At 35.4% G+C, this 25,424-nt stretch overlaps 1 protein-coding gene and 1 pseudogene across 2 annotated transcripts in view; both read right to left on the bottom strand.

The window, feature by feature from the left end:
- The window catches only part of LOC145248937 (glycine receptor subunit alpha-2-like), a 200,986-nt gene that overhangs the window by 74,922 nt on the left and 100,640 nt on the right, over window positions 1–25,424 (bottom strand). For both annotated transcript variants that reach the window (XM_080110730.1, XM_080110731.1), the window contains exon 2: window positions 3,184–3,254. In XM_080110730.1, coding sequence (XP_079966856.1) covers window positions 3,184–3,254 — 71 coding nt within the window. The remainder of the gene's footprint in view (window positions 1–3,183; window positions 3,255–25,424) is intronic.
- LOC145249176 (U2 spliceosomal RNA) lies at window positions 7,909–8,118 on the bottom strand (annotated as a pseudogene).

Genomic DNA, 25,424 nt, shown 5'->3' on the forward strand with positions numbered 1-25,424 from the left:
TATATAACAACTGTATCTAATGATGATAGAGAAAAACGAACTCTGCTTACTCACTGAGATCATTATTTTGAACTCTAATCCGTCAATCATTCTCTTTCTATCACTTGTGAGCTTTTGTTATGGAGCAACTATAGCTGATAATAGCATAGAAAAAATGAAGTAGGTCACACACACGGACACAGATGGTGGCATGTACTGGACATTCAATATTTTTGTTTTTTATTGTTGATTTGTTCTTCAAGCAAGAATGAACTTTCGTTGATTTTTATTACTTTGTTCTTGTTCGTTCAGGATGGTTGAATTTTTTTTTAGGACACAGCATGACGATTGATCCCTTTGGAACCGAGCGAAGCTCACTGACAAATATATTCAGTTAATGTTTTCATAGGTATTGGCCATGTTCTGGAGACACTGAAGAAGTATTCTTACACCTGGACATTATGGTCATCCAGACTAGGAAACCAAAGAAAAGGGATGAAATGTGTGGAGGTGCTCATGTTCAACTATTCTTAGTTTGTTGTGTTGCATTGCGTTATTTTGATAGGAACAGTTGGGATTATAATGGTCCAGTTTTGTGGTCCGTTTAATAACAAATTTTTACACCCTGTTGAGGATATGATAAATGAGATTTGATCGTTCATGATTAATGAGCAACTTTGACAGGTATTCCAGTATACCCCCCCCATTTTCCCGATAGTAAAACTAACTTCTTTATTATTCTTCTTTCAGTTTCTAAGTCAAAGGAACATAGCAGTGGGACAGAGGTGCCAACCCAGTGTTCGGAATTGTGTTCCGCAGACAGTCCAGAAGTGGTCAGTTCTCCTGGGAGTTCCAAGAGTGATAGTGACAGCATCTCCAGTAATTCTCCCCTTCGACCCACAGCTAAAACCCCACCCAATAGTTCCAAACCATTGCCAACATGCCAAAGTCCTGTCACTCTACATTCCTCATCCATTAAAAGAACTGAACTAACTGACTACACCAAAGGTGACCAGACGAAAGTCGAACGTACATCTAATGTCAACGGCAACCACGGCGTCACTACCACAGTGGATGAGCTTTCAAATTATGTCAATGAACATCCTGTGATGCTTGGGAGTCCGCTACTGGAGCGGAAGCAAGGTGAAGGACATCAGTAGAGAGTACAGCTAAATAAACAACATGATAAAAAAAGATTTGTATCCGAAGGCATTACAGTGTGGCATATAAAAGATGTGGTCTGGCCAAAATAAAATATGAGGACGAAATTTTGAATCACATTTAACTGTAAATGATCATAGCTAGTGATTATTAGGGCTATGACTGTGACGTGACCGTTCCAGGGAATGGTTAAGCTCCCCACAGGGGAGGGGGGTGAGACTCCCGAAGCACGGGAAAATGCCGGGCAGATATAACTTTTTATTCTTGAATTATCATTGGTGTGCCCGGGTGACGGCAAAAGACCCTGCTGAGAAAAAGATTGGATTTGTAAATCTTATTGTTTTATGGAAAGCGACAAACCAATGTCTGAGGTTATGGGCATGACCCCAGCGGTCGTGAGAAATGCGCCTGTAAATCCACAGGTGCATTCGAGGGAGGGAAAACCTCCCTTGGGGTGATGTAATTGGATATGATTGGTCCAGGGAACAACCCCAGTTTCACTTCTCCCCTAAGTATATGAACGGGACGCAGAGTCGACCCCATCAGTGAGAATCAGTTGAAGCTGAAGTTGTTAAAAGTGAGATAGAACCACTGGTCTAGAATCGCCACATGCTTCCCCTCCCTTCCCGCATCACCCTACTGCAATACCAAGAGAAATATACCTATCAACTCAGTGGAGTTTGTCAAAATCAACATTGAACTGTAGACAATTGTGCATAACTATATATTTGTATATCTTTTCTTGAATTTAATCAGTAGAATAGAGCACTGAGTTGTTTCTTTCTTTCGATGAAGCGGCGACATATCAACTCGATTGCGAAACTAAGACCAACCAAATCGATTGACCGCCCTGCCACACTAAGACACTTTGCTCACCTGTGAAGGTACGGACAACAGCATATTCTTGTATTGTCTTGTACTACATTAGTATGAATCCTTGGTGCAAATTTGCTGTTTTAGGAAATGTGGTTATAATCAGCTAACATACTTCCTAACTTCCGGTGTGTCTGCTACCGGAAGCAGTGACAAGGCAAATCAGTTACTTCATTTTTGTTGTTCTTCAGTATTTCTACTGTGAAGCGATTTATTGAAATAAAATATAAGAAAAAGGGTATTATTGAAAAGTATACAATAAAAATTAACAAAATTATACAGATAAAAATGACCCAATTTTTCGATAGTTATTTGAAAGAATTCCTTTGACGGCAGAGAATAACAGCCAACTATGTTAGGAATATTACGTATTGGATACATTTTTTTTATTATGTTTGAAATTTTGTTATTTTTAATTTCACTAATTTCATTTGTTATCCTGTGTGAAAATCCCTCACTTAATATTAATAAATTTTTATTCCAGGCAAAGCTGGGTAGGGACAGCTAGTAAATAATTAAAAAAGATTGTACAATCATCATCATCATCATCGTCATCATCATCATCATCATGATAATAAGTATGATGATCATCATCATCATTATCATCGTCATTGCTTTAACGTCCGTTTTACATGCCGGAATTTGTTGGACGGTTTTGAGAAAATTAACTTAAAATCTCTAGTCAGGTTTCTTTGGAAGTTATTTCTTTAATTGAGACGATATTTTCATAGGCTGGATACCCTTTCATACGCCAACCAAGTTGTAATGTAACACACGTTTACACACATGTTAATATGTAAACACTTGGTACCCAACACGTTGTGAACTCCGTCGCAAAGAACAAAAGAAAAGAATAACTCGACTTATTTTTTTCCCGTTGAAATAACATTTATTTCCCAAATAAAACGTGGTCACGATCCTCTTGAATGTGATTCTTATCCTCGGTCTGCACAAAAATTCTTCTTTTTTATCTTTTTTTTTTCTTCCTCGCCGTACGTCACTTTGCACATGGCTCGGTCATTTGCATACAACTGCCATATGCGTGTCTGTGCTCTGTTTCAAAGCTGATGGGGGGGGGCAGCGTTTTTAGTGAGATACCATCTCTGTGTGAAAACTAAAGAGCGCTTCATCTACTCTGATATAAATAAAACAAAATGGAAGTTCACTTACCTAAATCAAAATGTGGAGAAATCCGACTGTCATAAACACTTGCGTGTGTTAAGTTACTTATAACCTCTGACCTAAAACGAAAATTAAAAATTACAAGATTAAAATATCTTTAGATTTTATATTTATAAACCAATAATACGAACAAAATAAGCCGTGCCTCAAAATTGTATTTTAAGAAATTATCACATTTAATACAAACAGGCTGGTGCTACCAGATTAGGCAATCTGAAGATATCGGCTTTCTAACTTAAAACGCACCAGGCCAGAATCAGAGTGTAGTATCTGTTCTGATGCTACACTCAAGTTAATTTGTCCTTAGTCAATGGATGAATATTTTATACTAAGGCAATTTTATTTTTGCCTACTTCCAGAGTGCCCCTTTTTTGGGGAGCTGGTTTTCCCCACATCAAAAACGACCTTATGTCACATATTGCTTTCTGGGCAAATATTTTTTTTTTAATGTTATTGTTTTTCTTTTTCCCTTTGCAAAACGTAATCATCTTCTGCAAAACCAAAGCGAAAAATATTTCTTTACACAACACTAGGCTAAACACCATGAATAAATATTTGAAGATATAAAGAACTTGAAGCATAAAAACATTTGCCCAAATCATTGAATCCCAAAATAGTTGATATGCCGAAAACAAAACAACCAAATTCTACAAACAGGGGTTCAAAATAGGAAAAAGACGAAATTTAAAAAAAAATAACAAATCTACATCCAAAGATTAATAATTATTTTCCTGCTAAAAATCAACCAGTTCTAGGACATTATTTTTAAAAAAATTTTTTACAAAGGAGTTACCACTTATCAAGGCCAGATGCCACTGGAGGATAAGTGCTAATAAGTGTACAGTGGTTAATGGGTAATTGTTAGTCGTGGAAATTTGGTAAATTGGATTACTTAAAAGGAACAGTTCGTCAAAGACTTATTTACGTTGGACTTGAAGACGACCATATTATAGTCAGCTGGAAAGCAGGCAAATGGAAGTGAGTTCCACATGCATGCAGTTCTAAGAAAGAAGCTTTGTTCATGGAATCTATGTTTAGGTTTAAACACGGATAAAGAGTGGGTGAAATTATTGATAGTGTTTTCAGGTAGACAAGTGTTTCTCATGTAAGTTTGGCAAGGGAGGGGACCATAGATTGGAGCTCAGACGAGCATTTGCCATGAAAATAACGAGGAAGCAGAAACAGACTCACAACGTCTCTTCTGTGAGAAAGAGATTGCAAGGAAGAGAAAAGGGCATCCTTCACTAGGCTACGGAGTCTATATCAAGGCAGGATAAAGTCTTTCTATTAGCTCCTGGCCAGATGTGGCAACAGTACTTCATCCATAGTAGGACTATGTGGTTTTAATAAAAAGAGGGTTAACACAAGCAGTCAACCTGAATCAGGGGGTTAGTCAAACTCAAATAGATTCTCCTACCACAGCTAGTAACTGGGGGAAGGAACAAAAATGGCTTTCGTCAGGTGGTAACCGCGACGGGATAGGAACTGCGAATCTCCTAACTGAATTCTCAGCAATTACTGCCATCTATAGTTGTTGTTGTCTAACCACATTTTTGACCAAGTAAGCCTCTGACCGAAACAACATGAAACAACATCTAAGAAAGATGAGGATAATAGTCCGCAATAAATAAATTAATAAATAATACTCATCTCAATAATAAATTCCAATTAAATAATATATATACATTTTGGTACGGAGCCGATCATGGAAAATCAGATAATAAATAAACGTGGATTTATAAGACCAAAAAATTCAACCTTGATCGCCCTTCAGCGGTGGCGCAGTGGATAGAGACGTTGAATCTCTACGGTTCCAGGTGAGAATTGTCTGAAGATAGCGGTTTCAATCTTACCCAAAGCTGGGCAGAGGCTTACTTGGCCAAAAAGTGGTGAGATGACAACAACTATGGATGGCAGTAATTGCTGAAAATGCAGTTAGGAGATTCAGAGTTCCTATCCTTCTGCGGTTACCACCTGATGAAGGCCAGAGGAATAGTTGGCCGAAATGTTGTGAAACAACAACTAAGAAATGTGAAGATAATAGTCCGCAATGTATATATATATATATATATATATATATATATATATATATATATATATATATATACACACACAAATTGTAATTTGGGTTTTGAAGCCATGAGTAACCCAAGTAGATTATAGATGAATAACAGATGTAGGTTAAAACCATAGGTAAATAATGAGTTTTAAGATTAAAAATATACTTTAGATTCTTAATTTGTTAAATAAGCTATCGTAGCCTTTTCTGTATCTGTTTAATTAAATAAATTATTAAATCATAGACGCTTTCTAGTATTCACTAGGCCTGAAACAGCAAAAGGTCTTAGTTGTCTCCCTTTAACTGTTTTAAGTACTAATATGACCTTCATTCCCACATAATTCATTTACCAGTAGTTAACAACGTAATTGGATTATCTCCCTTCGTAATTAGTTTTTCCATAACTATATAGGACCATATTTGATTAGAATGATAACGAATTTTAAAATATTAAATAATGTAACATAGAATAGGATCCTTTACTCGGAATTTTGTATAAGGATTAATAAATATAATGTATTGTTTTATCTTTATTTTCCTATTTAATAAAATATTGACCCTAAACTGGTCTTAAATCTAAGTAATAAGTTAACCGATTATTTGTAAACATTGTTTGCCATAAATGAGTGAATACGAAACTAAAAATTAACCGTAAGTGTCTTTTTTTTGTTTTTGTTTTTTTGCAAGGTTTTTATGGCTATATTATAAATATAGAAATAAAATCTAAAAAAATCTTTTAAAAAATTAATTATGTGAAATAAAGAAATCTAATTTAGGAATTCAATGAATGGTATTATTATAAGAATTTAAATGGCTACGGGTTTTTGTGGAAACTTCTTATGACTTGATTTTTAAATAAAGATACGAAAATTAGGTGATATATTCATATTTGAATGGACTTTTCACGGAGAATATCTCCAGGGTAAATGTTTTTTTCACATGCTTCATTTCCGTTAAGGGAATTTTCTTTAAACAATGTTCTATTGTCAAGAGTGTTTTTTATTCAAGAAGTCTGAAGAAATGCTAGTTATGTGAAAATTTTCAAACGCCATAATGCTTGAAATTGTCAAACTGGTATGGAAACAATTGTAACTTACAATGAAATACACTTTCTGTTGCTATCAATTCCTTTTTTGAAGCCTTGTTTTTGTTAGTACAGTATATATATATATATATATATATATATATATATATGATATTCATATTAAAAACCCTCTTTTCTATTTATTTAAAAAGGAAATACATTTTTGTTATATATGGGTCATGGAATTGCATTCACTAACAAAAGATTTAGCTAATTTGCATATTCTTTTAAACATTCATTTTAATTAATTCTCTATTAGATTTTTCGGTTTTCTTATGGGATGATCATATTTAGTTAACTATTACATGTAATTATATTCATGCAGATATTCTACATGATTTATACTTGCATAATATTTGCGTAAAAAATTTACAGGACTCATAATATTGTTTCCATATATATTTATGTATACGTATATATTTTTGTTTCATCTATCTATCTATCTATCTATCTATCTATCTCCTATTTGTGTGTCTGTGTGTGTACATTTCCCTACGCAATAACTCTGTCAATTTTAAGTGTATAGACTCGAAATTTGATGGTACTGAGATTTGGGAAAATCGATGTGGTTGGTTTTCGGCCAGAAATTTGGCGATTAAGAGGTCAAAGTTAAACGATTTGACCTTTGAGAAGTCTACCAAACTCCTCCGGTATTTTTAGGTATAAACAATTGAAATTTTAGATATAGGTTTCTTGGACATAGATCGAACTTAATAACTTGATTTGAGCCCAAAACAATAATTTTTTAGGGGTCATAATAGCGGTCAAAGTTTAAAAAAATTGACCGCTTTTTTTTTTTTTGCTCAACATACACCTCCAAATACCCGGGCAACACCGGGCAGCACCGGGCACCCATGCTAATATATATATAAAAGTGAACATGTGTGTGTGTGTCTGTATGTCTGTGTGTGTACATTTCCTTATGCAATAACTCTGTTAATTTTCAGTCTACAGACTCGAAATTTGATATATATGAGATTTAGGAAAATCGATGTGGTTGGTTTTCGGCCAGAAATTTGGCGATTAAGAGGTCAAAGTTCAACGATTTGACCTTTGAAAACTCTACCAAACTCCTCCGACAATTTTGGGTCTAAACACTTGAAATCTTATATATAGGTTTCTTGGACATAGATCTAACTTAATAACTTAATTTGAGCCCAAAACAATAAACTTTAAGGGGTCATAATAGGGGTCAAAGTTTAAAAAATTGACCGCTTTTTTTCTTTTGTTCAACATACACCTCCAAACACACGGGCAACGCCGGGCTGAAATGCTAGTATATATATAAAAGTAAAAATGACTGTGTGTGTGTGTGCACTTCCCTACCAAATAACTCTGTCAATTTTCATAAGGAGTATTGAGATTTGGAAAACTCTTTTTAATCGGTTTTCGGACAGAAATTTGCCTGTTAAGGGGTCAAAGTTCAATGATTTGACCTTTGAGAACTCTACCAAACTCCTCCGCCAATTTTAGCTCTAAACACTTGAAATTTTAGATATAGGTTACTTGGACATGTTAGAGACGCTCAAAGGTGCAGTGAGATGCAAGCTAAACGCACCCGGAAACAGACAAGGGAAGTAGTACCTATTTACTATGCCTCCCCACGGGACAGAGTTAGACACCAGGGTCGTTTTTTAATGTGGAGAAAAGGTACAAAAATAAAAATTGTCTCAGTCGTGAAGGATTTCTCCTCCATCGAAAGAGAACAAGAAATGGAAGTGCAGCATCTGAAGAACAGATACTACACTTTGATCTTGACCAAAAGGCCAAGAGTAGCGGTGAGCCGAACAACAGGCGTAGAAAAAGAAAAAGAAAAAAAAAACAGTTGTAAACGAAGAAAGGAAGAAAAAGTAAAGACAGAAAAGAAGATAAGATCATAGCTTATGGCGGGAGAACGCGATAACGTTAAATTGACCATGACAGCCCTGCGCCGCTCACTGAGCCCGTGGATGGTGGAGGATACCAATGAAATTCCGATGTACAGAGCGATCAGTGTTGACTGTCCCTGGGACGTGGGTGGCCTCTATGAAAAAGACGCATGGCCTTTGTGGAATTGGATTCAGCGGTTTTTATGTTCTCTCAAAAATAATTAAGTAAGACATTTCTGTTTTTACGACATGTCAAGTTCCATTAGGCCCGCGCCGGCCGAGATTGAGAACGGCCGAATGCCAACAGAGGAAGAAAGATAGCTCTTTTTTTTGGGTATAGGCCGCCTGGCGAAGATTTGAGTGACAGCGGTTCCAGCATCCTGATTGGCTAAAGGGCCGAATGAGAGAAAAAGAAGAAGATTTAGCTCCCACCCCCACAATATAAGCAGCGAGCCTGAGACACACAGAGACCGACAGACACGGAGTGACATCTGCTCCCCTGAGCTCAAACGAGCGAAAAAGCACCCCATCGATTGACCCTGTCACATAGATAATTGAGTTTTTGTCGGAGAGAGAAGAGAAAACCTCGCAGTTAACAAGTGGCCAGTCCCTAACTTGACAGCTAATTACGATTGTACCCGTGATTGAAATACAAGGAATTTTGAACAAAAGAAAACAACTATTGACTTGGTCTTTTCAATTGTTTTGCATGACGAGTCTGTTTCAGGAAACCGGCCGTTGACATCCTCGTCGAGGAAACACCAGAACCGACAACCGGGGTCATTCCACCACTGGACGACGCGCGGGTGACGTAAGTGTCACACATGGATCTAACTTTATAATTTGATTTTAGCCCCCAAAAATAAATGTTAAGGGGTCATAATTGAGGTCAAAATTAAAAAAAATTGACCTCTGCTGTCTCTACCAAATTACTCAGCCAATTTTTGGTCTAAACATTTGAAATTTTACATAAAGTGTATTCAGACATAGGGCAAGCTTTTAAATCGTTTTTTTTTTTTTGCTAAAACTTTGGCTTCGAAGGGGTCAAAGTTCAAAAGATTTGATCTTTGCGGCCTCTAGCAAACTATTAAGCTAATTTTGGGTCAAAACATTTGGAATTTTACACAAAGGGTATTCAGACATACGACAAGGTTTTAATCAGTTTTTGGATGAAAAGTTGGCTGCCAAGAGGTCAAAGTTTACAGAGTTGACCTTTATAAACTCTACCAAACTCTTCCGCCAATTTGGGGTCTAAACACTTGAAATTTTAGATGTAGGTTACTTGGACATGAGTCAAACATTTAAAAATAATTTGAGCCCAAAACAATAAATGTTAAGGGGTCAAAATTGGGGCCAAATTTAAAAAGAAATTGACGCCTATGGTCTCTGCCAACTTTTCTCTATGGTAGTTAAGGAAGCCTATTATATAGAAAGGCATTACCGTACATATTCACACTTTTTAATATAAAGTTTTGAACAGTACATAGGACCTGAGCAAAGCCGAGCGGAACTTCTAGTATATATATATATATATATATATATATATATATATATATATATACACACACACACAAAATCATATACAATGTTCATGACTTCTTGTCATTCAGACATTTTGGATTGTCTAATGTCTGCACCGAGTTGAACGTTTATTAGTTCTTAATTCCTTTCATCTTGGTGGCAATTGTTTGGTGTCCCGGAGGTAGAGGCTTAGCAAATGGAGTCAAAAGTGGCTTTGTGACTAGGAAGTAGACTGTGGTGGCTTAAGAACCTCTGTTTATTAGTTCAATGGCATCTTTTGGTGAAGTTTATCAATTCTGGAATGTAAATTATAAAATCACAATAATTAAATTAAGATTAAATGAAGGGTAAAATTAAAAAATTCCTGTCACACACAACCCAACAAAAAATATGACTTAAATATAGGATGTGATGTTATAAGTTATCTCCCGTACACTACTATAAGTTGTCTTCCTTGTAAGGGTCAATTAAAAGTTATTGCAGTTATAAGTTAGAACTCTTTAATAATATTATGCCAGAGATTAGAAAAAGTTTTCTCACATTTTGATGATGGACAGTGTGCTATTCAAAAGTGTATAACACAGCTAATCTTTAATATAAATCACACCTGTCTGTTTAAATGTATGTATGTATGTACAGTGATGATCATATTTATTGGCACGGTAAAATAAAAGTTAAATTTTGTCTAATAAATTCTAAAAAAGGGATTAAATTAAAGAAAATAACAAAGTATATTATGTATTTTTAACTGGCCTTTCCGATGCAGCAATCGGATTTTAGAAAAAATAAATAACAAAGGAACAACAAACATAATTGCAAAAAACCCTTGTTCAAAATTATTGGCACGGCTTTGTTTTTCTTTTAGTATCAGTATAATATCAATCAATTTCCGGTTTACGTGCTTTCTGAACTTTTTTATAGCCATATTATGCTTGTTTAACGCTAATTCAGTGAATAATTTTTTTCAGATAATTTTTAGATAGCGATTTATTTAAACTATTATAAGTGACTAAATTATAATTTTCAATCGCCATGGTTAAAACTAAGGAACACAACGAAGACGTCAGGAAGCTTGTTGTAGCATGCCATACCAATGGGGAGGGCTATGATAAGATTTCAAAGAAGCTAAACCTTCCCAAATCCACTGTTAGAGCCATAATAAACAAGTTCAAATCGCAAGGCCACGTTATGAGTTTAGAGGGTAGAGGGAGAAAAAGGATTCTTTCCCCAAGAGATGAACGGAAAATTGTTCGACAAGTAAAACAAAACCCAAGGATCTCTGTTGGGGAGATTGTTGATGAACAGAGCACCTCTGGAGTGAATGTATCTCGACATACAGTTGGTAGAGTTTTGAAGAGAGCTGGTTTAAAAGCATGTCGTCCGAGAAAGACTCCCTTATTGAAGCCTATGCACCTGAAAGCAAGGCTAGCCTTTGCAAAACGTCATATTGATAAAGATGTTGCATTCTGGAAACGTGTTCTATGGACTGACGAAACGAAAATAGAGTTATTTGGCCATAATAAAGTGTCTTATATTTACAGAAAATCTGGCGAAGCTTTCCTGCCTAAGAACACCATACCCACAGAAAAACACGGTGGAGGCAGTTTGATGTTTTGGGGATCCTTTGCTGCCTCTGGACCAGGGCGACTTGTTAAGGCCACAGGTAGCATAAAAAAGGAAGATTATGTTAAAATATTGGATGAAAACCTGAACGACTCTGCTAAAGAGCTCTCACTTGGTCGTCGTTGGTGGTTCATGCAAGATAATGACCCAAAGCATTCGGCTAAACTGACTAAGAAATGGCTTGAGGACAATCATATTAATGTTTTGGAGTGGCCATCACAAAGCCCAGACCTTAATCCAATTGAAAATTTATGGAGAACATTAAAATTGAGGGTAATGCAAAGGAAGCCTAAGAATCTTATTCAATTGGAGGATTATTGTCAGGAAGAGTGGGCTAAAATTACTACTGAAGAGTGCAACAACTTGGTTGTAAACTATGAAAAGCGACTGAGGAAGGTAATCAAGGCCAAAGGCTATACAATTGATTATTAAATAAATCGTGCCAATAATTTTGAACAAGGGTTTTTTGCAATTATGTTTGTTGTTCCTTTGTTATTTATTTTTTCTAAAATCCGATTGCTGCATCGGAAAGGCCAGTTAAAAATACATAATATACTTTGTTATTTTCTTTAATTTAATCCCTTTTTTAGAATTTATTAGACAAAATTTAACTTTTATTTTACCGTGCCAATAAATATGATCATCACTGTATGTATGTATGTATGTATGTACAGTCAGGTCATGTCATATGCTACTGGTACCATGTAACCCAGTACTACCTGCCTCATGGTCGGGTCACCGGCAACTAAACTGGTTCCCCCACCAGACTTGTTTGGTGAGGAGGGCGGCTAGTCTCCCTGAAGGATTAAAAACAAGACCTTCCAAAGGGCGAATGAACTCTTTTCTGGGTCAACGGCCAACTAGCACCGTTATATATTCGTGTGTGTGTGTGTGTGTGTGTGTGTGTGTGTGTGTGTGTGTGTGTATTGGGGTAGAGAGGGCTCCCGTAAGCCGTGGTGAAGGCAACCTTTCTAGGAGAAGCAAATCTCTGATTTAAAAAACCATAAAGCGGAAGACTTCTACCCGCATTAAGCTGGTCTGCAGTTTAATTTGTTGCTGGCTATCTTGCTCTTGCTTGTTGCTGGATCTCAACATTTTGATCGAGAGAGAGACTTAGCTGTCGTACAAAGCTAAGACTCTGTAACATCATATTCGTATAGATACTCCCTCAGACATTTGGGCTCATGGATTTTAAATGTCTGAGGGAGTGGCACTCGTCTGACAAGACGTTGCAATCATCATCATGTATGTATGTATGTATGTATGCCTAAGACTTTCGACAGAAGTGTCGGATTTACACAAGAGCGGTATCATTTTGAAGCTCAACCCTTCAGACGACAAATATAAAAAAATTGGTCAAAAACATTAATTTCTTCACTCTCAACTGGGAAGTTTTCTACAAGGAAGGGTCGATTTTTTGCGAGCTAGTTTTGGAAGTCATTGTATCGGTTGGATTGACTTTGTCTAATTTTAACGTTCCAAACTTCCAGTTACGTCATGGAGTAGCGGTAAGACGTCAGATTTTCTTTCACTTTCTTTTTTGCCTTTGCGTCACAGGTTCAAGCCTGCCTACTTACTACCACTTTTTTTTTTTTTTTTTTCTCAACACACACCTCCAAACACCCGCGCAACACCAGGCACCCAGACTAGTAATTTATATGAGTAAACACAACATGCTTTCTCTGGACGAAAACCAAAATTAGGAGATTTGGTCGACTATAAAATAAGGGAAATTATTATTCTTCATCCAAAAATATGTTTAAAAATATTACGAATCTTGATAGTATGCAATTATATAGACCAATTTGTTTCTAGGAAAACAGTTTTTGTGGATTCGATCCAACTGACTCGTCTCGTAACAAGTCAATTGACAATGGAAATAGTTTGATGAGAGGAAAAATGCCTCTATTTGGTCTTGAGCCAATTGGCTCTTTGGAAGTTTGGATCTGAAAACAATCTATGAAGCCAAGGTTTCTCTTCCATGTATACTTTTCTTTTTAAACTAAACAATAATATGAGAAATACACGGAAGACAAGCACCCTCAGCCCATGAGTAAATGTGTAACCTTTCCCCATATACATCTAATATATAAAGTAAAGTTAGCCTCTTTATCATTTTTCTGTCACTGTTTCGAGGTCAACATCTCAACAGCTTTTTATACGTACCAGCTCCCTTCACTGGTGTGAAGCTAATATTATCTGGAATGCAAGTAAACAAACTGTTCAAATCAATACAAGATCGACATTTAATCATGTAGTAGTTTCTATTTTGGCTAACGGATAGCGTCTCATGTGTTAAATTTAAAGTTTTACGGTTGTGTCTGACATGTGCGTATTCTCTTCTGATGACTTGACATTATCTGGAAACCAAAATATAATACCACACAATTAAAATCAACCTACAATTAATTTACGAGTGGAATAACTACAATAAGGATGTGACAAAGCGATCCATATTTTTATTTTGAATATTCGACACTAACTGGAAGCTGAAGGGATATAATTCAGATTTGAAAACAGTCGTTTGAATAAAATCCACTGAACAGACGAATCGTCAAGCATTTTGTTTCTTCCTTTCCTTTTTAAATTTATATATAAAGTCCCCCCCCTCTTTTGGTTGAGCACTTTGTAAAATCATCAAGCATGTTATTTCTTCCTTTATCCAGTAATCTCCCTTGCATCTTAAAATTAATATCCAAATTATCGTCCATCCATCAGACGTTAGTTATTTTTAAATGCAGTAAAACATTTTATTCATCCAGCGTCTTATTTTTTAAAAAGAAAGAGTAAAAACTTAATTCAATCATTTGCGCCCAGAAAACAAGGACAACCCCATGCCTATATATATATATATATATATATATATATATATATATATATATATATATATATATAGTAAGTTATAAAATATATATGGCAATTAAGCTACACAGGATATTCCACATTTCATCCACGCTAGGATTCATCAGGCTTACATAAAGCTGATGAATCCTAGTGTGGATGAAACGCAGAATATTCTGTGTAGCTTAATCGTCATGTATATTTTATAACTTACTACCTAGCTCTACCTACGTATTGAGCACTGTTGAAGTAAATACTTAAAGTTTACGTATAAATTTATACTTCCGTATATTAATTTATCTGATTAAATGAAGTAGTTATATATATATATATATATATATATATATATAGTGACAAACTTAAAAACAATTATTGACATGCCGTTCATCATAAAGGTATTAAAAATATTTTTTCCTTCTAAATAAAATTTTATTTCTAAATATAAATCTCTTTCTTCAAAATTTAGTTTTCCAATTTGTTTATATTACATAATATCCATCCTATTTAAAAATTCTTTTCATTATCAATACACAATTTACATAAAATTTTTTCTTATACTGCTAACTATTTCCAGGTCCATCCACCTTACTTACTACAAAAATGCTAGTTTATTTTGGTGTCTTACCCTGTCCCCATACCATTTGTGCTGATGAAGAGACAATATTAAAAAAAAAAAAATTACATTGATGTTTATTATTAATATTAATGAAATGAATATCATTTCCGAAACGATCGTACACTCAATTTGACTTTGTTTTGTTTCTTCTTTTGAAACTGATTCATAATTTACAATTATTAATTTTTATCCTTAATATTAATATAGCTCTGGGATAAATATACCTATTGAGTTTATTATATATCTATAGTAATATGAGCACTGTTCTTTTAAAGTATTAATACATTAGATTAAATTTTGCTCTTCTAGACTTCCGGTCTAATTACCCTCTCTCTCTCTCTTTCTCTCTCGCTCTCCCTCTGTATATATATATATATATATATATATATATATATATATAAAAGTGAACGTGTCTGTGTGTCTGTGTGTGACTGTGTATATTTCACTACGCAATAACTCTGTCAATTTTTAGTCTACCGACTCGAAATTTGAGATACAGTGTACAGAGATTTGGGAAAATCTACCTGATCAGTTTTCGGCCAGTCATTAGGCTGTTAAGGTGTCAAAGTTCAACGATTTAACCTTTGAGAACTCTACCAAACGTCTCCAACAACACTTGAAATTTTAGATATAGGTTCCTTGGACATGGATCTAACTTAATAACTTGATTTGAGCCAAAAATAATACATGTTAAGGGGTCATAATTGGGGTCAATGTTAAAAAAATTGACCGTTTTTTTTTTTTGGCTCAGTATACTCCTCCAAACACTCGGGCAACGCCGGGTACCCATGCTAGTATATATATATATATATATATATATATATATATATATATATATAAAACAACTGATCATGCATCTTTTGGCTTATTAGTTTTGTTTAATTTTACTCTTCAATTGCGAAAAACTCTGACTTTTTTTGCCATCTGTTTACACAGATTTATCGATGACGCACCTGCTGATCATTGGTGAGGATGAGCACCATTTTTTTAATAATCAAAAGTAATCGAATTCAGATGTTGCCACCAATAAAAATTGTTATCCAAATTACATACACACACACACACACACACACGCACACATATGTATATGTGTGTATGTGTATAATTTCATTATAATGCATAATTTCATTGCCAGAGGGATTTCACTTGCACTTTTAAATTGAATTGATTTTATAAAATATTTCAGTCCACCACTCCCTAATTAGAAGTAAGTGTATTTGGATAAGATCTTTTTTTTTCAAAGGAGTCACAAATTATCAACACCCAGAGGCCACTCGAGGATAAGGATTAATGAGCGTACAATAGTCAATGGGAAAATGTCGTAGTAATCGTTAGCAGTGGAAATTTGGTAAATTGGATTACTTAAGGAGAACGGCTCATCAAGAACTCATTCATGTTGGACTTGAAGACGACAATATTGTAGTCGGTTAGAAAGCAGGAAAATGGAACAGAGTTCTACAGATGTGCAGTTCTAAGAAAGAAGCTTTGTTCATGGAATCTACGTTTAGGTTTAAGCACAGATAAAGAGCAGGGGAAATTATTGATAGTGGTTTCAATTAGATAAGTGTTCTTCTATGAAAGTCAAGCCAGGGGAGACCATAGATTGAAGCTCAGACGAGCACTTGCCATGAAAATAACGATAAAGCAGAGAAAAGTTTGCAGTGTCACTTCTGTGGGAAAGAGGTCGCAGGGAAGAGAAAAGAACATCTTCCACTAGGCTACAAAATCTATTTTGAACTCTGTCAAGGCAGGATAAGTCTTTCTAGCAGCTCCTGCAACAAATGTGGCAACAGTATCCTATTCTTAGACGTACTTGGCTCTTATACAGGTAGAGAATTGCGTCAGCAGTGAGATTTCTACTGGAGCAGTAGAATGATTCCACCATTTTCCTATCAGCCTTGGCAACGGATTTGATGTACGTGTTCCATCTCAGATCAGGAGTAAAGGTCAGATCCAGAAGCTTGTCAAAACATGGAGTGTCCCCAAGATGTGAGTTATTCATTTCAATTGATACCAGACGGGTATCAGAGCATTGATGATGTAAAGATAGAAGCTTGGTTTTAGATGCATAAAAATTAACCAGCCACCTCTTTCCCCATTGCACCAGATGATCAAAATCAGAGGAAAGATAATCAGAGAGAACTTGGTCGTTTACGGCCATTGAAGTGTTGCAATAGATGGTAGTATTGTCAGCAGAAATGTCTATTAATGATCTTAGGATGTGATTTGGGAGATCATTCATGTAGCTCAGGAAGACAGTTGGGTTCAGGATAGACCCCTGAGGGACTCCAGAATTAATACTGTGAACTTCTGATTTCTGTTCATCAACCACTATTCTTATGAACCTACCAGAGAAAAATAATTTAATAATTGAAAAGACATTTCCAGTTATATTATAGCTGGAGATTTTGTGGAGTAGATCTTTGTGCCATACACTACTAAAGGCCTTTGATATGTCAAGAGTAATTGCCCTGGAAAGGAACCCTCCATCAAGAGATTCACTAAAACTATGAGATATATCTGTTAGCAAATCTAGCAGATACCCCAGGTGGCTTTGTGAATCCTCTTATAAGTAAAGATGCTGCCTCCGATGACATGGTCGTTCATTCCACAGAAGTCAGCCAATCTCTCTCCATTTTCATTCATTTCTCCAAGAGCTAAACTTCCTCGTAGCCTCTGTTGTCTGATCCCACCTTCGCAATGAAATCCGGATCAGGATGTTGACGTCTTTGCCCTTCAGCTTGACTAAGACTGCCTGTAGTCTGTTGTAGAATGTTGTAGAACTGGTCTTTGCCTCCATCGTCATGATCATTGGTGGGTGCGTAGCATTGGATCACGTTCATCAGCTACTTTGGATTTGGCGGACTGAGCATACAACTTCATGTTCTTTATTACTCTTTTACAGTGGTTGCTGGCAGTGCTGAAAGCGGTTTTAGTCTCAGAACAACTATTATGTTGAGAACAATGGAAAAAGTGATTTCTGTGTGCAATGACAGCAGCACATTCTGGAGAGAACCACGGCTGGCTGTTAGTTTTTTGCTGGAATTTTTTGAAGGGTATGCAATGATCTATACCTACAATTAACCATTCTGTCAGGTCTGATAATATATTATTTTCTTGTAATCTTTGCCTATCCGTTTGTGGCAAGCAAACATGTGTTATATCCAGAACCACTAATCTGTAAAATGGGAACAACAACGTTGCTTCTACACGTGTGTAACTGCCATTTGGGCCAAAACTTTCTTGACTTTGTATACAAGCACTGAACTTTACTGCTCTGAGTATCAGCGTGAAAAACCATAATGTTACAGTTCTAACAAGTAGCTTAAACCAACAAGGAGGACCATGCAAATTAGACAATCTGGAGGCACGATTCTAAATTTAAATAATAATGTAGCATCAACAAGCAACTGGAATCTATCTCATTGAATGCAATTGTTTTCTTTAGTTCCCTCACAATGGATGAATTTAGAACCTCTACGTTGAATTTTAGTCAGTAGATGAAAGTATTAATATGTATCTATATATATGTTGTAATATTTTTGATATATAATAGTGTATGATCCCTGAAAGTAAGGAGATTCTATGTATAAACGCTGCCGATAGGACTGACTATCAAATTGAACCACGTTCTACTATCAACCAATCAGAAACCAGAATTACTCCATAAAAATTTAATCTTTTAGCATTCCAACACATATTTTTTTTTCGTGTCAACACGAGAAGGATCTTTTGCTCTTTGCCTGCAAAATTATAAAGTCCAGGACCTGTACAGAACAGCTACCCACCAAAAGTTTTTCATATCCAGGACTTGTATAGAATAGCTACCCATCGGAAGCTTTTCTGTAATTAAACATGGCTTCCAATTTTTTTTTTATTGTTTTACATAGGCGTCACCACTTATCAAGGCCGATAGGCCACTCAAGCATAAGGGTTAAAGAGTGTACAGTAGTCAAAAGGACAATATAGTAATCGATAGTAATGGAAGTTCGGTAAATTTGTTAACTTAAGTGGAATGGCTTATCAGAAACTTGTTCACGTTGGACTTGAAGACAACAGCTGGAAAGCAGGAAAACGGAAGACAATTCCACAGGCGTACAGTTCTAAGAAAGAAGCTTTGATCATGGAATCTATGTTTAGGTTTAGGCACAGATAAAGATTTCAAGAGGTTATAGACTCTGTGGAAGATTTTACTTTGATAGATCAGAATTAAAATTCGAATTGTGGCAAGTAAAATTTTTAGGATATTTACAAATCCAAAAGTTACACAAAGTAATTCGGGTACAACCTGAAAATAGAAACGATCCCGAGTTTATTGAAAAGAATGCAACTGTGTTTGCAGAATTGATACAGTGCTTAGATGAGTGAGATTTTCAGCTCTCATCATCATATCACATGGATTCAAATATTCTATTATTGATTTTGGTTTCCCCGATATTTTCCTAGAAAGACATTAGGCACTTATGGGAGGGACCATGTGAAGGTTGCCAACATTCTAAATGAAACTGATTTCTGTGGAACAGACTCGATTCACACTTAGGACGCCCAGGTCGTCAATCCGTGTTGTTAACCACTGAACCACTATCACCCCTCCCAGTTGGTGTGATGGAACAATATTATGAAAGTATTGAGATTAATTCACAGGACAGTTTGACAGATATTTGTTGTCATTGGACTTGAAAATGGCCATGTTGTAGTCTATAGGGAAAAGTTCCCACGGTAGCATGTTCCACAGACAGGAAATTCTTGGAAATAAACTCTATTTATGGAAATTCCATTTAATTTTTGGTATACAGAGGAAGAAAAAAGTTGCGAGTGTAAATTGTCAAGTATTTTATTTTGTCACCTTTCACCTGTTTTATCACTGTTTAATTTTTTTTTTACAAAGGAGTCACCACTTACCAAGGCCCAGGGCCACTCAAGGATAAAGGTTAATAAGTGTACAGTGGCCAATGGGACAGTGACGTAGTAATTGTTAGTAGTGGAAATTTGGTCAATTGGATTACTTAAGGGGAACGGGTCATCAAGAACTTGTTTACATTGGACTTGAAGACGACCATATTGTAGTCAGGAAAGCAAGCAAATTGAAGAGAGTTCTACAGGCATGCAGTTCTAAGAAAGAAGCTTTGTTCATGGAATTTACGTTTAGGTTTAGGCACAGATAAAGTATGGGGGAAGTTATTGATAGTGTTTTCAGCTAGACAAGTGTCTCTTGTGAATGTGTGGCGAAGAGGGCCATAGATTGGAGCTCAGACGAGCGCTTGGCATGAAAATAACGATAAAGCAGAGACAGGCTCGCAAGTCTCTTCTGTGATAAACATATCTCATCCTATCCTGAATACAACATACCAGAAGATCAATAACTCTGGTACAATCTTCTCTTGGTACTGCCTGTATTTAGGCTGTTATGGTCATCTTTAGTTCAGGAATGTTTTGAGATTGTTTTGATAAACAGTATCTTTGAGATAACTCTACAGATAAAAAAACTGTGTGTGGTCGAGTTAGGGTCTGGTGAATGTGAAGCCTATTTAAGATCACACTGCCTACTGATGAGAAGATCAACAAAGTGCCCCGCAATATCATAGAATGGCAATAAAACAAAGACTGTTAGAGATTCATGTACGAAACTTAGTCATAGAGTGAATTTTATTTGTAGTAAGTATGCTTGGATAACATAAAAAATAGTGAATTTTATTTTTAACTAGTGGCTGCGTCGCGTCAGCACACACAACGCCAAGTCAAACACAAAATCGAGTACACTCAACATCAAGTACACTCAATATCATCTTACCATCAACGCTTACCCTGTGAACTCAGAGTATGGGAAATTCCCATATGCACAAAACAAAATCACTGAAAAAAAATACCCTAACTAAGAGTAAGGATAATGAGTAAACGTTGGATAAAATGATGGTTAAAATTATTACGAACTTGCCAGGATTCGAACCTGGAATCTTCTTATCCATCGTCAGATGCGATATCCATTGCACCACAAGTCCTGTCCGCATGCCGAAAGATGTTATTGCGACTGTCTGCAGACAGTGCTAAATTCCGTTGACATGAGCAGATAACTTTTTCAGCAAGTTTACGAAACGGCCCCAAAAACCCTTATTTCAGGCTTTTTGTGACTCGGCGTTGTTTGTTACAAAACATATATAGATAAGGGAAAAAAATAATTTTTCAATTTGGTGCATCCGTTCGAAAGTTTTGTTGGTATACATACACACACATAAACATATAAGCATTTAGAATTTTATTAATAGTATAGATTTCTTTACTCTTGTTTTTCACACAAAACAAGGCATTATGCCACTCGGCCATAAGGAACTGCTATTTCAGACCATTCTATAGAGCACTATGTAGTGAGTTGAACAGCGTGTTGTCTGTTTGTATTACATTAAACTTCTGCAGCACAGTAAAGAAAGCAGAAAATAATGAGAGAATTCCAAAGTCTAGAAGTAAAAACAATTATTACAAAAATCTGTCTGGCATCTAGGAACCTCAACACTGAAGGGATGGGATTTTGCTGCTAGTCGGATTAGTTGGGCTATGTATGTTAAGAGGGCACAAGTGCAATTTATGATTTCATGAGTGTCTTTTTGAAGGGTTATCCTGTACTGATATATAAACTGTTTGCAAGTAGACCTGCATATTTGCAATAGATTTATTAAGTAACTCTCATAATTTAATACTTTGATTATTTTATTATTATTTTTTTAAATTATGTTATTTGATCCAAAATCAAGTTACTTTTATTCGATCCTTTATTCAATAAATACTGAGGACGTTTAGTGAGATATGTAAGTGACACCTGCTATGATGTTTTTCTTCACAGTCAAATGATTTCAACAGCTTTTGTCCTTTTCATCTTTGATTTATGCTTAACATTTGCAAACTGTTACAGTAAAACCGACTTCTGAACAGTCAACAAAACACACGTGATAGAAACATTCTTATTTTATTTAAAGCAAATAATGAATATGACAATGTTGTAGTCAGCTGGAAAGCAGACCTGCGATTACAAAGTTCCGCAGGCGGGTAATTTTAGAAAAAAAAACTTTGTTTATGGAATTTGCATTTAGATTTAAACATGTTGATAAGCTCGGGGAAACAGGGAGCAGGAAGAAATTCCAAAGGCGAGCAATTAAAGGAAAGGAGCTATTATAGAAAATAATCTGGCATCTAAAGAGACGATGGTTGAGATTTTGCTTCTACTTGGGTGGTTCCGGACCATTTTCGTTGTGGAACCAGGAAATAATGTTTATACAAAACAATGTGGCTGTCTGAAGATAGCAGCTTCCTTCCCTAAAATGCATCAAACATTGATTTTATTGTTTCTTTTCTTTTGCAAAAATCGATCATTTAATTTCTAAATATTTGAGATGAGGATTGGTTATTGGCGACAGAAACATCCCCGAGTTCGACAAAATACACATGAAGAAGGTCCGGGATTACATCACCTGAAACGTTGTGAAAATGACACTTAGGATAAGAATAGTAGTCTGAAGAATCCAAATAATGCAAAAATCAATCACGTTCTGCAAATCCCAAAACAAACATTTTTCTCTACAAAACCATCAAACCAATGATCATGAATAAATATTTGAAGGAATAAAGAACTTGAAGCATAATTATTTTTTTTACCAAAATCATATAATTTGGCATTAAATGACCCTAAAGAATTTGATTTGCTGTAAAACAAAACAATCTAATTAAACACCATGATTAAAGATCTGTAGATATAAAAACTTGAAGAATAAAGACTATTCCCTCAAATGACCAAATTCGGCATTAAATAAACTGAAAAAAAGGTTCATATGCAGCAGAACAAAACAACGAAACCAAACATTATGAATAAATACTTTAAGATATAGAAAATTTAAAGTCTAAGAAACTTTTTTCCAAAATGAATAAATTCGGCATTAAATAACCAGAAACGTGTTGATATGCCATAAAACAAACAAACAAAACAAAATCTTTTTTATAGACTGCAAAATGAATGCACAGATGAATTCTATAAATAACACATATTTCAACATTCTGTATATACGAAAGTTGTTCCAAAAGTAAGACCTATTTTTACGAAGACAGGAGTGTTACTATTAAAACAAGCGACATTTTATGCTCCAAAATTTATTCTTCTACATAGTTACCACCATTCTGGATGCACTTTTGCCAGTTTCTTTGATTCCTCAGTCGTAAAAGTTCAGATCGCGTTTTGTCACTTACATCTCTGTTGCTACTCTGAAATCGACGAACCCATCTTTTAACTGTGCTGACATCAATTGCATTGGCTTTATAAGCGTTCAACATGCATCAATGAATGTTGATCGGTTGAATTCTATCTGCATATAGGAATTCAATGGCGCATCTCTATTTCTGACACACGTACATGATAGCGGTTGCATTCTTAGAGTTACACACTGTCAATATCTACAACAGAGAGATGAAACTTTCAAACCATAAATGGATGAGTTCAGCCATGATAACAATGCAATTTGCAATCCACTCTTATCCATTCGGGCGGAATAAAAATTAGGAAGCATTACCTTTGGAATCTCCCTTGTAATATCCGATCTTACTAGATCAGCTGATTACAATAAAAGTTTTAACCATTTGGGAAATTTTTTTAAGTAGGACAACCTCTGGAATAAATGTAGTATTATGCTGATTGTTGATTCCAGTTAATAGACATTTTCTTTTTAGTTATGGCAACCAAGTATGAACAACGACACCCATTTTCCGCACACATTTGAATAACTTTTTTTGCCAAATTTGTTTAAAGTTTTTTTTTATATTTAAATAAATAAAGTGTAGTATCTGTTCTGATACTACAATTCATATTATCTGTTTTTGTTCAGTGAACGAAAGATCTTTCTAGTCTGAGAAAAAAAAATTTTTTTTGTCTCAATTCAGACTGCCGCATTTGGAGGTGCTGAATTTTCCCAATATTAGAAACTGACCTTGTATCTAACTCTGCCCTCGTAGGGAGGCAAATAAATAGAGATATCAATTCATAATACTTTTTAAAATATCACATTTTGTTGAGGCAGTAAACGATATCAAATTTGGATTATTTGGATTATTCGTACTACAGTTCTCATCTTGAGTGTTATTCGTACAACGTTTCGACAGATGTAACCTCCAGCCTTCTCCAAGTATATCTTGTTGATCTCAAAATTTTTATGTCGAACTCAGCAATTTTTCTGGTGAAATTAAAATCGGCACAGCATTTTGAATGGAACCCTTTATTTAATCCATGGGAGTAGCATGTTCTTGTTCCATCAGCCATGGCCGGGCAGAAGTCTTAAGTAATTTGCAATTGTATTCTTACAATAGTGCCCACACTGAGAGTTGAAATTTCAATTTCCAGATGAGTTTCACTTAAAATTGAATTTTACCCTGTACTTTATCCATTGTACCATGGTTCCTTGGAAAATTCCTGAATTCTACAGAAAGATTCCTAAATTCAACAAGATGCATCTGAAGAAGATTGGAGGTTATATTTGCTGAAACATTGTGCGAATGACACTGAAGACGAAACTAGTAGTCCGAATAATCCAAATGATGCAAATTCTATCCTCATCTCAAAAATTCAGAAATATAATATCAAATTATTTCTCCATTTTCTTATCTGCCGATGCTATTAGTGCAGGTAGATTAATCATAATAAAAATGACAATCTATGCTTTCATTTTGAAATGCTTCCTTCCTCCTGTCTGATTGCGTAATTATTAGCTGTCAACGTGAAATGGTGATTTTCTCCACAAAAGCTGCAATTGAATGGCACTCCAAACAAAAAGTAACCGACAGCCATTTTCCATATAAAAAAACAAATGACTATCCTTTCATTTCTGAATTTTTGAGATGAGGATTGATTATTTGTATTATTTGGATTCATCTGACTACTGTTCTCATCTTGAGTGTTATTTTCCATCCGCAAGAACCTGTGGCACAGGGTTAGAGTACTTGAGAAAAAATCAGTTGTAAAAGTGATATTCTTCTGAAAGTTAAAGGTTCAATTCTCAGTGTGGGCAACCAAAAAATAAAATTGCGAATTACTTAGGACCTCTATCCAGTCATGGCTGATGGAACGAGTGCATGTCATCCTTGTGAAGTAAATAAAGGGTTTCGTTTGTTTTCCCATGCATATTCCTGAGCTCGACAGAAACATTCTTGAGTTCGACAAGATACACCTGAAAGAAGGTCGGAGGTTACATCGGCTAAAACGTTGTGAAAATGATACTCAAGATGAGATCAGGAGTCTGATAAATCCAAATAATATGACTATCCTTTCCTTTTGAGTTTTTTATGTTGCAATCACAAGTGTTAACTTTATGTATTGATAAAATGCAAATCACTTACATTTATTGATAAGTCACCACTTATCATGGTCAAAAGCTACTCGAGGATAACGACAGATTATGCACTAACATGGCTGACCGTCCTCCAAGCTTTACGTTCTTGGGCCAAGCTGTTTGCTTGTTTTATGTTTGTGTTTGTCCATTCACAAACATTGCCCATCCATCTTTTGTCTGATTTTTGACTGACTTGCTTGTATGATGTCTATAATGCATATTTTTGCATAGCCCTACACTGAAACAATGAACAACAGAA

The sequence above is a fragment of the Euprymna scolopes genome, chromosome 27 (genome assembly GCF_053919585.1).
Source record: "Euprymna scolopes isolate OS-2025 chromosome 27, ASM5391958v1, whole genome shotgun sequence".
NCBI lineage: Eukaryota > Metazoa > Mollusca > Cephalopoda > Sepiida > Sepiolidae > Euprymna > Euprymna scolopes.